At 39.2% G+C, this 18,819-nt stretch overlaps 1 protein-coding gene across 2 annotated transcripts in view; it reads right to left on the bottom strand.

The window, feature by feature from the left end:
• Positions 1-18,819, bottom strand: part of cntn5 (contactin 5) — a 103,590-nt gene that overhangs the window by 5,072 nt on the left and 79,699 nt on the right. For both annotated transcript variants that reach the window (XM_086216450.1, XM_086216449.1), the window contains exons 13-19: positions 18,672-18,816; positions 13,551-13,678; positions 12,979-13,166; positions 11,568-11,688; positions 10,256-10,414; positions 7,073-7,222; positions 5,392-5,462 (exon numbers count right to left, since the gene is read on the bottom strand). In XM_086216450.1, the coding sequence (XP_086072576.1) occupies positions 5,392-5,462; positions 7,073-7,222; positions 10,256-10,414; positions 11,568-11,688; positions 12,979-13,166; positions 13,551-13,678; positions 18,672-18,816 (962 nt within the window). The remainder of the gene's footprint in view (positions 1-5,391; positions 5,463-7,072; positions 7,223-10,255; positions 10,415-11,567; positions 11,689-12,978; positions 13,167-13,550; positions 13,679-18,671; positions 18,817-18,819) is intronic.

The raw sequence follows: 18,819 nt of genomic DNA, 5'->3' as shown, positions 1-18,819 counted from the left end.
TCTTGAAAACTGACAGACTTATTGATGGCTGACCAACTCTTGTACCCTGCAGTTGGCAGAAAAAAGACATCATGGCTTTAATTTTTAACAACTGAATACCCACTCATTTCATCATGGAAGTAATTGAAACAGAGCTGATTAGAAAAATAGCCGACTAAATAATGGGCACAATCTGAAGAAACAATTTGTTCCAGTAATTGGGGGGTGCAAATCAAAAGCCTCATCAAGATAATTTACAATTCTGAGTGATAAATTAGGTTTTTTTTTTTTATATTGCTCAAATGCATACATGCCTTTAAAGGTCCCATGAAATGAAACATACATGTTCCCTGTTTTAATCTGGTTTAGTCTAGTAATTGTTCATCTATCTGGTGTTTTATGTCAATGTGCCAAAATCAGTATCAGAGCTTTTTTTTTGGTGAAATATTTTCTCTTCCTGTAGTAAAAAATGGAGCATGTGGAACATCTAGAAAAGACTGACCAGTACCGCTAATTATTTATTCAGATTTAGATGTAGAGCTAAGCAGAGGTAGCCAGGTCAGGTCAGTTGTTCTATCATGGGGATGGGGGTGGGGTATGCACAGTCGGTGCTACAGGCTAAGGCCTTTAAAGGTCCTATATTTTGCCTTCTTCTGTTTTTCATTTGGATTTTTAATATCTCGGATTCAATATGGGTGTGTTTAATCTGGATGTAGCTTTAAATATCTACCAAGCCTTTCTCTGGAGTTCTCTAAAGAACAGGACGCTTTGTGCCCGCCTCATTGATAGTAATGAGCCTCTCTTCACCAATGAAGCCCCTTGTGATGCGTTGAAGCGCATCAAATCTGAATGACTCGTTGCATCACAAGACTCGAGAGCTAGCCAGCTCACAAAGAACTGACCGGGTGGTTTTATTTCACAGTTTCAGTGTTAGCAGGCACACGAGAGACCAAAACATACACACACAAGCACTGAATAGGTTTTTCATCATATTGTTCCTTTAAATTGGGTCCTGTATTAATTATTGGGAGGTCGACATTGTGTCACACTAGCAAAGCTGTTAACACTCTTGATTTATAAAAAGGAAATGGTCTACCACCAAACACCATCCATCTGGAATGGACATTATCCCATAATGTGCCACCGAGGTGCACTTCTCGTCATGTGAAGGTTATCCTGCCAGTGGCAGTTGGGCTCCCATACTTAATAACTACAAGAATAACTGTCAGTTGATTCCACATCTGTTCACTCTCCCCTGTTAATATATCTTTCAACTGATCTCAATTGCAAATTCTCAGCTTTGCTCATACTAATTCTGTACATGTGGTACCCTGAACATGGACGAGAGCCAAACTGTTCACATTTTACATTAATATCCTGTTTACTTGGTGAAGGATTTATTACATTTCCTACAACCATGGTCAAGATTACACACAAATATTCATAAACCTACTAGATTTATTGGAAACGACTCAGCGATTCAAGGTTAATCATCATTGTGCCTCTCTGGTGGGACTGAATTTTTTATTCACTACATCTTAATCAGTTGCCCAGTGGATGCAGCTCTGTGCAAAACAGCACCCAGCTGGCCTCCTTTCAGTGTTGTCAGCACATTTTTGCTACTGTGACCACAGCGTGCCCTAAAACTCATAGACCCTGAATGGTTAACAACAATCCCAGGAGACTGAAGAGTTTAAAATGCAGGGAGCTGTGATCTAGGAACTGGTCCTAGAGGTACTGCACAACAAGGAATAATTGCACGTGGTCTATAAATCTGAAAATGAAGAGTGTGTGATAGACACCCTGCGTGAGTGCCATGGTTCGATCCTGGAACAACCTTCTATAGTATTTCAGTAATCGTTCCCAGTAAATTTAACAGTGTTTTGGTTTTTATTCAAATATATGGATATTGTTTTCATTTGAATACACTCTATTTGTTATAATAATGCTTTGAGTTTATTCCTTGCTACAGCCATTTCCCCAAGGACTGATAGGATAATTTCTCATATCTCATGTGGGTGCTTCTTAATACAATAAGCACTTCTACCTCTGGTCTTGTGGAAAACAATAATACCCCAGGGACAGAAGCACTTACCCATCTGGTTAGCTACTTTGCTTTAAAAGCTGAAACCTCTTTTCAAGCGTCAACCTGCTCTAATTTTCCAACATGGACAAGAAATACTACAGTGGACGGGTCTACACAGTCTCTCCTCTCAAATGGAAAAAACAGCCTTTAGATGGGTTCTAAACAAATGTCCTTATGACTCACAAGCCCCCTCTGTTGAAGCAGTAGTAGTTACTGATACTGACTACAACCCCCAACAATGAGTTATCCACTAGGGCATGAAACCATCCCCCCCCCCCCCCCCCCCCAGTCAGAGGGGTCACAGCTTCCTGGGACTTTGATGTATAACCTGGATGCCCAGAAGCAGATGTTGAGACAAGAACAACACATTAATGGACAGATGAAAAGAGAAATGCACACACTGTAGAGTTGTCATGTTCTCTTTGGTAGTCACTGAAATTGTGTCCACTGCTCAACAGAGATGCCACAGGCTATTTGGATGTGTATGTGAGGCAAAAACTGTAAGGGGCAACCCAACATCTAGCACTGCAGAGGTAGACGTTCTGCTATCAATGAATCGATTCTTCCAATGGTCTTCCATAGTGAGTGACAATAGTCCAACTAAATAGCCCAATGGAGCAAAAACAAAAGCTTGAGTTCAACGGTGCATTTAAACCCACTGAATGACTGTCATCCACATCAAAGTCCATCCTCTATAAGAGTTGCTTTTGCAAAAAAAAAAAAAAAAACAGGCTCAGATTGCTATTATTGGTTTCCAAAACCTGAAACGATCCCTATGGATACAGACTAGTGTCTGACATTTAACAAAAGTCTCAAGGCCGAGAGTGGGATAACTCAGACCTCAAACAATTGATTAAACAAGATACTGGAACTTGCAAGGGAATACTGACCGCAGACAACTTCAATCTCCTTATTATGTCTTTCATTAGATTGAAGGGTGTATCAAGACGGTCTGAGAAGTTCAAAATAGGTTTGCGGCACGTCAAATTCTATACATCTGTCTATATCAACATCATTATTGGTTATTTGGTTACTGAATCTTGATACTGATGAGGAAAAAAACAAACTGAGATAATCAGAAACAACAGCAACAATAAAAAAATGGGGAAAAAAAAATCAAGAGACACTGTTAACTAGGCTGCACGGTGGTGCAGTGGTTAGCACTGTGGCCTCACAGCAAGAAGGTTCCGGGTTCGAGTCCACGCTCGGGCGTGGGATCTTTCTGTGTGGAGTTTGCATGTTCTCCCTGTGCCTGCATGGGTTCTCTCTGGTACTGCGGCTTCCTCCCACCATTCAAAGACGTGCAATTTGGGGACGAGGCTGATTGATACTCTAAATTGACTGTAGGTATGAATGTGAGTGTGAATGGTTGTTCGTCTCTGTACGTTGCCCTGTGATGGACTGGCGACCTGTCCAGGGTGAACCCCGCCTCTCGCCCGTAGATGCTGGGATAGGCTCCAGCCCCCCCCACGACCCTTACTAGTAAGGAATAAGCGGAAGATGACGATGGATGGACTGTTAACTAATACAGCCAAAAGATATAATCTCTAAGTTTTTTTATCACGAACATGAATATACGTTTCTAAGTACAATCAATTTGGGGAGGGACTGTCCCCGTGGGCGAAGACAAACATTAGAAAGTAAAATGAACAAACTATCATTGACACGGGTAAAAGTTGTCTGAGCTCCAACACAGCTGACCTACTCAGTTCAACTCTGTTCTCTATGCACTCTGTACACACAAAATCTCATCCGTCTTCATTCATTCCAGGAACACCTCCAGACTCTTTTCATCATTTTATCACTTGAACCGCTGAAACTTTCTGCTGTGTTAATTAAATCCCACTTTGATGGTTCTAGAACAGGAGGGCAAGCACACGGAGGTCCCGAGCTCTCACGGAGAGAGACAGCAGCTACTCATCAAGTTAATGCAACTGACTGTAAGCTAATCTTATCATCTGTATATTCTAAAATCATTAGAGCGTTTCCTTCAAGCTTTGGAACCACTGGGGACTGGTGAAATCCATCACCTGTGCGTTATCCCCTTTAGGATTGTCTGACAAGTATTCCCAGGTAACAAATGTGAAGGCTTTTAATGAATGGCCCATGCAATAGCAACCTCAACATGATTATTAACTCACATTTCACATGCAGGATTTATTACAGGGTGACAGTGACATTTCTAAGGGAACAATTGTAGCAGTTGATTCAGTGGGCTTATTTCACTCACATTAAAACACCGAGGTCTGGAACGTTCAAGTGTGTGATGGAAAATGAAATCACATTTTTTTTCCCACCTTTGTCAGTAATATTCAAGTTTCGGTGATGAATATTTACACCAAATAATTTTATCCTCAGACTGTGTAAAACCATGCACATATGTAAAAAAAAAATAAAAAAATAAAAAATTCAGCACTTTTTAAAATTTCCTTCAATGTGGGGCAGAGCAATATGGTATTTTGGGGACCAGTGCTAAAAATAGGGAATAAACACTTTTTTGCAATGATTCCTCAAATACTGTGTACATGCTTGTGACAAGAATGTGTAGAGAGTCATAAAATTTTACTCTTTAACAATAAATAACCTCTGTTGACCAAGATGAAATCTTTGGAGCACGATCGGCACTAAAAGGCCGATTAACTAATCAGGCTCTAACCGATACATATGAGGTTGGCTAATTTTGGCCCATTATTGGTTGGGCCCTCCTTCAGCGGCATTAGCCTGCAAGGGAAAAAGCATCACATTGTCTGGTGGTGGAGATGGAGGAGCAGATCCAGAGCTGTGAAGGCCTCCTAGGTAAGACTACCCTGGTGTTCTGTCTGCTTCTCGTGGGGAAGAAACAGCGTGCTAAGAGTTCTAGAAGGTGTTGGATGGAAAAACAGATAAAACTGCTCCAAAAGCCAAAGTTCTCGCAGTTGAGAATTCAAATACTCTGTACCACTATGTCAACTACAATCTGTGCCACTTTTAATTTAGAAGTGCTTTTGGGGTACATTTAATCTTTAAATCCGACTAAGGTGCTGTTCCTCCCAATACAAATTACATTTTTGGAACTGGGATTATTTATTGTATTTATGTCTGCAGAGAACAAGAGAATGTTCTGTAAAATAAACACCTGAAAGATCTTTAAATTCTCCCTCGGTATAACATTAACATGTTGCAGAGAACAGAAAACACTCATTATTGTAAATGTTTGATTAGACGTTTCTAGAAACCTAGTTTTTGTGTTTACTCAGTAAAAATCTGAGCCTAATCACAGCTGAAACACCTGAATTTCTGTGACATTTGTGTGTTTTTCCATGCTGTCAGCTTGGCGCAGGACTTACCTCCCAAGAGATGACCAGTTCATGCCTGCGGCCATTTCCTCCACTAACGTTTGCTGGTGCCACTGAAGGGACTTTGTGAAATAGAAAGAAATGAACTTTAGAAAAATAATGATGATAAGATCTAAAAATGTCTTCTCTTGAAGCGCACTTCCACACATGTACAAAACTGGTTCTTACATGCCACCTATGCCTTTTCTTCATTAGAACGTCAAGAATCTCTACATATTTACATCACAAGTTGAACTGCTAGACAAGACGGCTCCTTACTAAGTGTTCATGCAATATAATAGTGACATATAAGAGTGATGAACTCTTACAATTTCATCAGTGAATGTGAAAAGAGCCTTCCCATGTCAAACTCCGCACATACATACATGGGGAGCGCGCTTTCAGCCAAAACCCTAACAACAAATAGTCTGATGAAGTCTGTGTACCGAAATGTCCTCAGGGATGCAAGAGTTGAGGACAGAGTGCAACAAGAGCTTTTTGTTCTTTGTTCTGAAAACCGAGATTTAATTCAATACATTTTAGCTTCATTCAAATAGATAATTGAAAAATTTGTCACAATAATTAAAACATTGAGTTTTTGTGCCAATTGCTCATTACTAAAAAATTAAATACTGGATGTATTTTCAAATTCTGTTAGTGCAAACAAACCATTAACAGTACCAGAAAACAAGAATTATGGACTTGCAGTTGTGCCTCTGCCAACCAGTCTCCTCTTAAACTGCAGGAAGTGCAGACCTGATCTGTTCAGGTGTTGCAGAGATGACACCGAACCAGAAAAATCTTTTGAAGAACATTATGTTGTCACATTTAAGTTAATTTTTGGGTTAAAAAAAAACAAAAACAAATAATAATAAGAATAACCCATCTGACGTGTGTGTGAAATTATGTCACAATTAACATGAGAAATATGGCAAAAAAACATGTTTTGTGCAGTTATAGAGACCTTGAGCTTTGGCTCATCATTTCATTAAGTGAGGATTTGTCAAAAATGTGAAGAAATCCTTGCCAGACATAACTGTATTGCATTCATGAGAATGAGATGGACATCCTAACATGCCTGGTCACGGTGGAGGTATTATGTTAGCTGGGTTCACGTGTCAAGTCTGTGTCTATATTAGAACACCTGTCTATCAATTGAAGAGTGATAACAGGTTTTAATGCAGTGCTTTGGGATCCGATATTATACCAGAATGGATTAGCATAACTGTGGAGATAAACTAGTCTGTTAATTATGCTGGGGAAATCTGACAGATTAAATAAACTAATTCCAAATGTCTACTGACATTTGTAATTGCGTCATTTTCTCAATAAAAAGAACGGTTAGTGAAGAGGCACACTTCATACAGACTGCCTCAGTGAGTTTTTGCATCTCATAAACAGAACATTCAGCTTTATCTTTGCCTCAGGCTTTCACAGGACTGCCTGCTTTAGCTGAAACACTAAACTTGTTGAAATTCATGTAAGCAGCTTATTTTCAACTTTTTGCCCAATTAAAACGGAATAAATCAACAAAAAGATTATGACATGGTCAGGATGTTGTGTGTGGGGCAACACTTAAACTCCCGAGTCACAATGAATCACCAGCTGGAATTTTGAAGTTCGTAAGTAAAACTTAAAAATTCCTGAACTCAGAGTGGTAGCATAATTTTGATGTGAAATAAATCCAACATACCTGCTTCTTTAGTCCGAACTCCTCTGGACGGTGCACTGGGATCTCCGGTTCCAATGGCATTGCTCGCCACCACTCTGAACTCATACTCTACCCAGGGGTTGAGCTCCACAGCCATGGCGGACTCCATGTCTCCTGTGACTGGTTCTGGATCTGCAGGCAAAGGAGGAGATTGTCTGTTTACTTAATGAGTGAAAGTGCTGCAGAAGTTAAAAAAAAAAAAAAAGATTGTGTGCTTACATAAGCATGTATCAACTAATTCCTCAAAGGCGTCACTTAACATTGTGATTCAACATGCTCTGAATATGCCCACTTTTCATCGATCAGTCAACCCCCCCCGCAAATTTTATCCTGCTTCACTTTGAAATATGTCATGGTACAGCAATCACACACTCTGGACATGGGGTTTCTGCTGGATTTTAACTTGTCAAGTTATTTTCTGTTCCCCCTATATCAACGATGACATTAAAAAAAAACGACTGTGTGTCAAGGATGAGAGACATCATAGCCACTGTATCATTTCACATTCAGCGTTCTGGAGTACACTTCCAAAGAAAACAGCAACCTCGTTCAAATGGACTGCACATATTCCCTTCAGATTCACTGTGACTTGGCATATTTTTATATCAGGTGGTCAAAAACATAATTTAGTTGAGGCTTGGCGTGTTATGATGTTTTGATGTCTCTCTATCTGCTTTCGAGCATGTTTAGCAGTATGACTCATCACACGCAGGGAAGCTGGTTTCAATCAATTTTCACAGTGACTCCAGAAGACTTGCTCAAATCTGGATTTATCAACGTATTTTGAAAAGAATTACAGTCAGGTAACACAACTAATCTTGTGTCTTTGCGGTTGACACAATCAAGCTTTGCCAATATTGATCCTATAAAAACAAACATTGACTGAAAGCATATCCAGGCCACAAATGAACCAGAGGTCTCTTTATGCTAACTAAGGCAGCATCCAGTGAAGCAGTGGAGCTTACATTCTTATCATCCAAAGCAGTGTGCAATGAGACCACTCTGTCAAGCAAGCTGCTCTTCAAACACCAGCTGATAACTCTGTTTGCCAGGAGAGGGGAGCTAAAAGCCCAATCCTCTTTAGGAATCTTAACAAGTTTAACACTAGCACCACATCACTGAGGGCTAATTGGGCTTTATCAAAATAAAATTAGTTGAGCAGACAGTATTTAAAAGGACTGCATACAAACTGGTTTACATATCTGTGGGGATGAATCATTACTACACCTCAAACTTAGCTATTATTGTCATCACACGGCATATTAAGAAGGATTACACACAATGCTTAACAATTAATGTTTTTTAGTTAAGGAACAGAAAAAGTTGCTAACACTAAGTGAGCATGAATACATCTTATAATTCCAGCCAGGAAGGTTAATTCCCCTCTAACTGCTGACACAAAATAAAATTTCAACCATTGACATTTGAAATGGAACAAAATTACTTTTTGCAAAGCTCTTCTGAGCAACAGCCAAGTTCCAGAATAAAATTTCAACTTCTTAAAAAGGGCATCTGAGAAGTCAGAGTTGGGGAAAAAAAAAAGTAAGATGCTTGATCCATTCCTCTCTGGATGAGATTTAAATTTAAACTGACAACATTCAGTCATAAGTTCTTACAGTCAGCACTGTTTTTAATCTCTTAAGACCACATGCAATATTTGCACGTATATCCCTTTAAGACTGGGGAGGATTTAGAATAATGTTGGAAACAAGTGAAAAAAACATTGGTAGTGGCGTTTTCTCCTTGTCCTGTTCAAGAATTGTTTAAGAGAAATAAGGCGCCATGGACCTGTCACTGCATGGCCTGTTTGTATACAATACGTTGTGAGTTTTTTGCCAAGTTCAATTATACAACAAACAAGAGGAGGAAGATTCTGAACCCCTGACATGGACCCTTTCCTTCATCTCCCCTCTCTTCCGGTTGAACTTGTGATTATTTGAACGGGTTGCTACAGTGGGACATCAGGTTTTGCTCCTCTGGAAGTTGACTCTGGTTCAGCTTTTTTTGGACTACAGCTAATCAACGCTGTCTTTATGTCAGTGACTGAGACAAGGTGCAAATTTGCCAGAGTACCAGATATGGCCAAAATTTTGTCTAGTGGTGGTAGATAACAGCTGCAATTAGTAATAAGTAAGAAAATACGAGGCGACAATATTTTCTTGTGCTGTCAATAACATCTCCTGCAAGGACATTAAATCGGAATCAGCACGTCAGAATGTGCCCACAATTAAAAGTTTCATTAGAAAATAATTCATCATCATTCTAGTGATTCTGAAAACCTTCATGCTGCAGGTTTTAGAGGACGCATCAGGTCTTAATGGATTAAAAAAGATTACTCGCCATTTTTTTTTGTTTTTTTTTTAATCAAAATGAAGATGAATGGTTTCTGCAGAAAATGTCCCATTTAATGATCTCTGGAAATATATCATGGTTGGATTTGGATTGACTGACAGGAGCTGGCAGGCAGGGCTCCAGCAGGGGCAATGAGGGAAACCTGTGGCTCAAAAGTCGTGAGCATGATGCTGTTACCACAGCATTATCTAAACAGGTACATTTCCATGCTCTTTATTGCACTACTCCTGCTACTTCATTAGCTATCCAGCCTGCAAACCGATATAACCATGGCATTTTCCCTCAGCGAATGTTTGGCCGCTCCTTCATCAAGCCCCGCTGCCAGATAAGACATATTTATTTTTGTTCGTTTGTTAAGAGGGTGACTTTAGCAGGAATGTTAATGTAGGTTGTTATTACGGGTCTGGGGCTCATGTGCTGAAGCAAGCTTCTGTCTGGCTAGGTGACATTGTGTCATCATTACTGCTATTCAGGGCTGCACAATTTAAAATAGTAAATAGTTGTGATTATCTTGACTAATAGTTACTGTTGGGAAATGTATCAGTATAATCAGTACCACAAAATGATCTTTGCTGAAGTACACAGTTGGACGCATTGTAATATTAAATACAAAATGGTATTTTGACACACTACCAGCCTTTAAAAAAATTTCGGGCCTAGTCATACTACAATTTCCATTAAATTAAGCAACTTTGCTGTCGTTGGCCTGATTTACCATCACGGTAAATGACTGTGGTGCGATTAAGCCCTTTGTAAATGACCCCACATTGCCCTTCCAAATCTAAGGGCAACAATTTGCTCCTTATTGATTACCTGTTTTGACCGTTTGCCAGCCCAATGAAAATGGGCTGCGGGCCTGTAAATTATAGGTGCTGATAGGGCTGTGGTTGTCCAGGCCACGACTCCAGGACAGTGTGGCTGTGGAGTCCGTAATCTCCTCCACTATCACCACTCCAGGGGGTCCAGGAGGACCTAATGGACAGAAGTTTAGAGGAAAGATGCACAATTGTAGGTTTTAAATGTGAAGAAATGTCAACACATAGGAGCAGAAACTATCTCTTCTATCATTGGAATAAGTTAAAGCAGCTCAATACTGTGATGTCTTCATCATGCATTGTTGCTATTCGATACACTTACAGATGCAGTAATTCAAGTATTTAGAATAATATGAAGCTGTGAGGACAAGCTCCCCAACATCCCAGCTGTGTTGTAATCTTTGCTCGAACAAAAATAGCACGACGTTCTAAACTGAACTGGGATTCAGGCAGATCTGCTGCAGAGGATTTCATGCTGAGGAAGGAAAACTGGAACTTTCTTTTTTAGGGGTTTGGAGGCAGTTTGCCAGTTTTGCTGAGTATGACTGTGTGGAAGACCTTCCCGTGTTTTAATACAGCTAAACATATGTTTACTCCAGTCTTCTGAAGTAAATGTAATCTGCAAGTGCAGCAAACATTTGAGCACTCCGGGGGGAACAGCTGTAAATGAAAAGGCGGCAGCTGGTATTCTCAATGAAAACCAATGTTCTGTGTTCACAGAAAGTGCTCAGTAGAAGGTTGAACTAAGACAGGTATTTGCATTTCAGGACATTTGGGATCTGTTCCTAAATTGACAGATAATACACCAATATAGAGCGAGAGCCTTTTAGTGTGCCTAGAAAAGTCATGCAACTACTGCCTTCAGATCCTGGAGCTGGGTGATAGTGCTAAGGTTAAATAAATCAAATATTTTCATCTAAAAATTTGATTGATAATACTAATCTGAACAAAAGGATTTCAGTAAATGATGCCACCTTACCTAACGAACTCACAGCAGTTGTAACATTGCTGGATTTTAACTTTTGTCTCTATGAACCATTTACACCCAATAAAGTGGGAAATAGGGTCCATATTTTAAAATACAGCAATTATCCTTTAATAGAACATAGTTGTAAGCACACTGAACCATTTGGCCAGTCAGACTAACAGGGATGTAAACAAAGCTAAAATGGGGCAATAATGTGGAAATTGTCATTGCGTGATTAATCTACCTGAACCAAACATATAGTGTCTGGTGTAATTTACAGGTTTTCTAGAATTGCTGCACTGGAATTTGGGGATTACTGCCTCCACCAAAATTATATACTCACCTCGGACAAGGAGTTCAGCCTCTGCAAAAACCGTGTCAGCGCTGGTCTGGGCCCGACACCCATACTTGCCAGCATGCTTCAACAAAATGCTCCTAATCATCAGATCCACAGTGGAGGACTGCTGTGGTTGTGAAATGAAGGAGCAACAAAGTTAGGCATTTAGCAAGCGTAAATGTGCTTGACTTGAAAATGTGTGATTCCTCTACATCTTGTAGCGGCTCATGTGGCTTGAGAGTTCTGTTTAATTCAGGTGCTTGCTCGCTGCTACATTCTTCAACAACCCCTATTTTCTCTCCGTTGAAATGAGAAATGCCTAAGGCAAGACTGGGAATAACTCAACGTCTACAGGCAGCTGTTTAGCACGAACCCTGATTAAAATTACAAACCACGCATTGGCCAGGAATCTGCTGCGCCTGTTCAGGATTGCCATTGCAAATACCTGCTCTCCAGAGCATGGGTAGGAACAGACGAAACATCAGGATAGTTGTGATTTTAAAAGCCACTGTTGTTAATGAAATGGAGATGTAAACATGACTCCATGTTTGTTTTTCAGCTTTATTTTATGGTTTAGCCGCTGAGGATTCTTTTCTGTATTGTTGAAAAAGAACCACAAGATGCTGCCTCTGAACAATCGCAGAATTATTGATGTTGAGGGTTAAATTATACGTGCGTGTGTTTATTTTTGCCTATGCTGGCAGGATGACATGACATCTTCATCAGAGGACCATAAACCAGGTATGCTTTGGTTCAAAAAGGCCCTCACAAATCAAGATTGACCTTTTAGGTCTTGGTGACAAGGTTATGACAAAATGATTTGAATAATGGTTAAAGTGGAACATGTTACATGCCTTCAAACTGTGTGGTAATTTCTTTTTATATTAAGTGTTCTTCCATATTTTCCATCCTAATATCTTTCAACACATTTATAAAACACATTTTGACAAAAAATGTCTAAAAAAGCTTCTGTCATTGTTATGAAAAACATCCTAAAACCTAACACTCTTCTGAGAGACATGATAGAAATGTCAACACCTACTAAAATTTCTCAGCCTCTGTAACAGATAGAAACATCATCTCTTCCCACCTCCAAAACAGAAAAAAGCTTGCAGAAGAGCTTAGAGCATCGGCTTCTATGTAAAAGGTTTGCCTTTGTCCCACTGTCATCATCTACATTTCTGTTTTAATTTCCAAAAGGAGACACAACAGTCAGGTGCAATTTAAAACAAAAGATGAGTCTTCTGACAGTTAAATGTTTTTTGCAGCAACATTTACTTAGGATTGTTACATACGGCAAGTGCATACTTGAGAAACCATGATAGTTAACGTTAATAAAACAGATCGATAGCCTACATTTGGAGTACAGTTAAAAGCATGACAGAATAAGAATTGATCAATAAAGTAATTGCCTTACCTTTGCCCTTACTGTCTGGATGTATTCAAAGTGGCCGCCATCCTGTTGAAAGTTGATAGGTTTCTGGTTGAAAAACCACTGGAAAGCCACATCCAGCGATGTATCATGTGTGGCCTTGCAGCTCAGCACCACGCTTTCTCCCACGGTAACTTCCACTCTGCTCGGACTAAGCTCCACACGCATGGCCTCTGGAAGCACAAAGCTGCTGCACTGTCACCTCAGGCTAACCCCAACCTTGAGTCAAGCAGCTGCATTTGACTAGGACATTATTTTGAAACTGATCATGAGAACTCATCCTACCAGACTGGGTAAAAACCACTCACCTTTCTGACAGAATTCTGATTCTTTGCTCAGATCTAGAGAGCATCTATGACACAGGGGCTTTTTACACTGTTTCTGTCCTTGTAATATGATTCTTGAAAGTGAGAGCCCTTGTTCACAGTTGAGCAAGCACAATGCATTTGCTGGCACCCGAGCAAAGGTGGGGGGGAAATATGACATTGGGGACTGTTTACTGGTGGCCGACATGTGCTAATTTGGCAGAAAATAAAGGCCCCTGGGGCATCACTTACCTTTTACCCACAGTATGGCAGTCATCTCTGCCGAGCCCAACTGATTCTCCGCCCGGCACACATAGTTCCCCTCATCTGCTCGGCTGGAGTTAACAATTCGCAGAGTATTGTTCCGTAACAACATAATCCTGTGGAGAAGGACACAAAAATCGATAACTGTAAGAGAAACAAATTCACGTGCCAAGAGTTGTACTACAAGTTCAGGTTGAAGGTTAATGTTTGTCGATGTTGATTGGGCCACAAGAACAATGATATTCACTGGGAATGAGAATAAAAATGTTAAAATGAACTTAGCTTAGCGACGCTTCCACTGACTTGTGTGTTTGTTGGATTTGTGTCTCGTATCAGTTCTTTTTGTGGTTGGTCCAATTTACTGGCCGGTGATGCCAAGTGATAATATAATGGTCCTTATTTGAGTGGCAATCTGGCTGTTGGCTACTGAGTAGACGGCCAATTATTTTCATGTTTTATTGGTCGCTTAAGAGTTTGTTTTGAGGAAAAAAGGTGACAGAAAAAAATAAATAAGATGTGTGTATAAGAATGTTCCCTGGGCTTTAGTCAACCCTTTGAAAGCACCACTGATGGTAGCTGTAGTCTGGATGTTAAATTATATTTTTAAACTTTAGTCACTGTATTTTCTCGTGCCACGTAATGCGTGATGTTGCTTAGGACCCAGGAAAGACTTGCTGTTCATCTAGTCAGCTAATTGGGATCTTCAAACAAAACTTAACTGAAGTATTCTTAGACAGTGCTGAAATCTTAATTCCAGAGATTCCAGTGGATAATATACAATAAAAATCTGTTCAATATAAAACAGTCATCATCGCTGATTTTCAGAAAAGCTCAAAGGACGGAAGGACGTGGAGTCAAGAACATTGTGTTTATTGTGTAACCTACAACAATGGAACATGGTCATTAATGCTTCTCAGTTACGATCGATGAACAATTGAAATATGTTAATGAATCTGATGCACAGATAGCATTAAGTGGCCCTATCTCAAATAGGATTAAAACCAGATGATTTGGAAGATATCAATTAAGATAATGAGGGACACATATTCTTAGTAAAAGACACAAAATGACTTTGAGAGACTTCAACTAATTCTATTGTCGTCGTGTCAAGAACAAAGGGATTTAGTGATTGCCTGATTTTCAGTGTGCGTTAAGTGTTACATTAGATTTGCATCACGTGCTTTTGAAAGAACACAAAAGGTTGTCTTACTCTTAAATTAATGAAGGGTACATTTGTAAATCATCACGTGCGGTGCTCATGACTCCACCTGAAAAACCACATCAGTTGCTTTATTCTATTAATCTAAAGCAAAAGCAGTCAAACCGAGGTGCGCACATCACCAAACTGTCCTCTTGGGGAAATACGAGTGTAATGCAGGGAAACGCAAACCGGTAAACACCACATTTGGATTCATAAGTTGCCCCATATCCCGCTGAAGGACTCTTCTAACATTTTGCACGGACATGAAGATAGCAGCTGGAGAATTAGGTGGTTGACATCAGACAATATATAGGACGGAACTGTATCCTGCAATACTACGAGCAGTTGTGCGAGCAGATGGCTTTCATACAGGAAGTTCTATTGCTGCAGCACCACCAGTGTCAAACACTTCTCATTCAAAGTGGGATAATTATATATCAGAGTGGGAGACAGGGCTTACCCTCGATAGAATTATAGGAAATAATATCAAGATATTTCTGGGTATGTTGGCAATAGGAATACACTTGATGATATGCTATTTTCACTTCAAGAACATAGAGGGGTACAGTTTATATGATAAAATTACCACACACCTTCAAATATACAATAATAACTTCACAAAAATAAAACTAACTTCTTTGGTTTGTAAACAAACTGTGGTAATTTGGAGAAAATTTCAAATTCTGTATAGAAAAATAGAATCAACAGTACAACAAAATAAAATCAAGTGCAAAACAAAGTACACTTCAAAAAACTGCAATTACATACTTAACAATTTATTATAAAAATTGCCTTCAAATGAGGTGTGATGTGAAAAACACTAACCAAATGATAAAAATGCTGCAAAGTGGCCATCAAACGGCCATCTTATATCACATTTTATTTCACCATCTATCTATCTATCTATCTATCCATCTATCTATCCATCTAAATATTTGCCTATTTTGAACTATCAAGATTGGGCTTCGCGTTGGTATTTGTCATTTGATATCATTAATATTGTTTGGCATTTAAATTTAGCCTAAGCTCTTTCATCATAGGCAAGGTGATTGAAATTGGCAGAGAGAAACCCACAAAGGCGTGACCAAATCTTGACACACAATTCAGAGGCAATTTGCAGCCAGGAGACATTTTTCAAATTAGGGCGGATATTCAAAGCCCACAAGGACACTGACACATAGAGGACAAGATAGGGACTGTTGAGTATACAGGCTATGCAAATGAATTCAACCATGGGATATTTAAGGAAAACAGAAGATAGCAGCAGTCTATTGTATTTGAGGGAAAAAAAAAAAGAAAAAAGGAATAATAAAAAGTTATTATTTCACCCCAAATGCAGTGCCAAGTATTTTATATCTGATCTATATAAAACTAAGTAACCTTTAACTTATCTCACTATAAAATTTATAAAATCATGGATTTTTTTGGTCTGCATCTTAAGCAAAGGGAACGTGGCTTTCAATTGAGTCGGCCACATACTTTCAAACTAATGGGATTAATGCTTTCTGTTTAAGAGACAAAAGCCCTGAACATTAGCGGAAATCCATGTTAATTACAAACCTTCATTAAGTCAGAACAGCTGTCAATGCCAGATAAACGTGGAGCTGTTTCGATTCCTCCCTGTCTTCCAAGAATAGAACACCTCTCCATATATAAACTCCTTATTTTACATTAGTCATGTCAGATAATCTTTGCTAGAGTCACCCTGGTCAAGACCTGAAAACGGATGACTCGTTTTGTTCATTTTGGCTTTATTAGATCAAAAAAAATCTCTCTTTCAACAGGTTTATCTAGAGATGAGCAGTGACCCCTACACATACTTTTCATTTATTTACTACAGTACTGCGAAGACATGTGGAACATTCTATTAATGTGTCAGAATCTAATTGGATCTGAGTTTTATTTTATTTTCAATACATCCAAATGTTAAAGATGATAATGTTCAGTTTTGATTAAATCTATGGAAGAGAGGTGTTTGTTTAAAAGGTCAACATGGAGACTGAAATTTGTAGCATTGGTGCAAGGTTTTATTGCTGTGTTATTTTGTCGATCTTAATCCATAGAAATGGAATCATATTAGAAACATTAGGAACACCTCTCAGTAGGTCTATGTGCAGTTCAATATCACAACAAATGACAGCCTCCCAAATGACATCAACACATCGCTTACGCTGACTATTTATTGCAAGGCTGTTGTATTATACTGCATGGGCGTACCTGATAAAACAACAAGTGAGTATATCAGCCAACACTTAATAGTGACTACATTTCTCTAAGAGGAGAGATTAACTAAATGCCTCACCAATGTTTTGTGAGCTACTTCCTGCTATCAAAAGACTTCATCTGAAATCATGTAATAATAACATCAATGCATGTCTCTTCCTGCCAGTACACCAGCCACATTGAAAAATAGATTTGCAAGGGTTGACAAATACCTCGAAGGGTTTATCACATTCTGACGAGCCAGGGTCATTAATCATCATTTTAGGGCAACTCACTCACTCACGTAACCCCATCCATCAATTCTCTTTATAGGACATAAATATCCAAATTACATCTGATTACATTTTTCTTTTGATGAAACGTGAACGCTTTGGCAGATTTGCAGCAACCTTTAAAATGACTAAACTAAACGAAAGGATTCACAATTTCCAACAACTTGTTTGATACCGTAGCTGTCTGTCAGTGCTTGCATTACAGAGTGACACACTGAATATCTGATAATAAACTGTTGAAGAAACATCTTTGCTGATAAACGGAGGTCCTGTTCTCCCACTCAAAATATGGGACGCTCAGCGGCCGACTGATAATTTCAGTGGTGTCGCTCAGTTTGATTGATGGAGCATTGCTCTGGTTTTCCACCTCTGGGTGCCACTGAGAGATGTTTCTCATAAAAGATGATGCATCAAACTGCAAGTGAATTCCAAATGCAATTGTACGGTCTAAGAAGGTGAGGTTGGGGATGAGCCTCCTGAGCTTTGCAACTACCTGAGGTATTTTATTTGAGCAGTGTCACTTAATTTCAGTCAGAGTAATGAAAGTGAGATGTGTTACAACAAGATATGTACACAATTCCTCAAGGGCCTGAGCAGGAATGATACCGTTTAGATTTATGGCAATCTATGATGGAAAACAATATAAAGACGTATTTGGAGACGAGCTTTTCATTACCTCCCACATATTTCATGGGACAAGTACCTTAACCTTACCTATCAATTCTCTTAATTGTGCAACTAACACAGAGTTGATCAAAAACCTTTTCTGAAAAAAACGAAGGGAAAAAGAAAAAATCTCCCAGGTGTAATTCCAGAGATCCTGACGTTGAATCTGAAACATGGCAGAGCTCAAGGCAGGTCATTCCCTCAGGAATATTTCTTGTCATACTTCTTGTCATGAGTTTTGAATTTGTGAAACTACAAATTGTTCCAGTAAATATACATTTGGGTGTTATGATGATGATGATGATGACTTAATGTAGAATGTAATTCACTGGTTCAGCTCACTACAATATCAATAAATGGCAAGTGGCTGTGTTCTTCTGGATAATCAGCATGCGTGTTTTTAATTTAAAACATATTCATTTCAGACACCACACAATACAGAGAACTATGTATGTGTTAAAAATGTTAATTTAAGCTCATCATATGCATTTTATTTGTTATCATATCAAATTGCTGTATTTTATTCTGTGGAGACTACAGCATTTTGTATTCATTACACGGTATATCTGCCAAGGGCCTCCATGCTCTCTAAGACATAGGCATCAGCCACGGGAAAAAAAAAAAACCCCAACATATTAGTAAACCACCAATCACAATGAGTTTTGACTGACACCCAAAATGAGATATGCATTATGTAAAATAAATGATTTGAGTGTGAAATGTGGCGCTTCTGAAGAACTGCCATACCTTCTATTTGGCTGGATCCTTCTGTCTCCTCTCTTCCATGTTATTCGTGGTTTTGGCGAGGCCCTGGGTTTGCATTCTAATGATACATCTTTTCCAAGTGTGGCAATGACTCGTATGGGGTTGGGGACAAATACAGGTGCAGATGCTG

Source organism: Aulostomus chinensis, chromosome 10, assembly GCF_037954235.1.
Source record: "Aulostomus chinensis isolate RoL2024-O1b breed Wild chromosome 10, RoL_Achi_v1.0, whole genome shotgun sequence".
In the NCBI taxonomy this organism is placed as follows: Eukaryota; Metazoa; Chordata; class Actinopteri; order Syngnathiformes; family Aulostomidae; genus Aulostomus; species Aulostomus chinensis.
The sequence above is the reverse complement of the archived record's forward strand: the minus strand, read 5'-3'. Positions and strand labels throughout refer to the sequence as shown.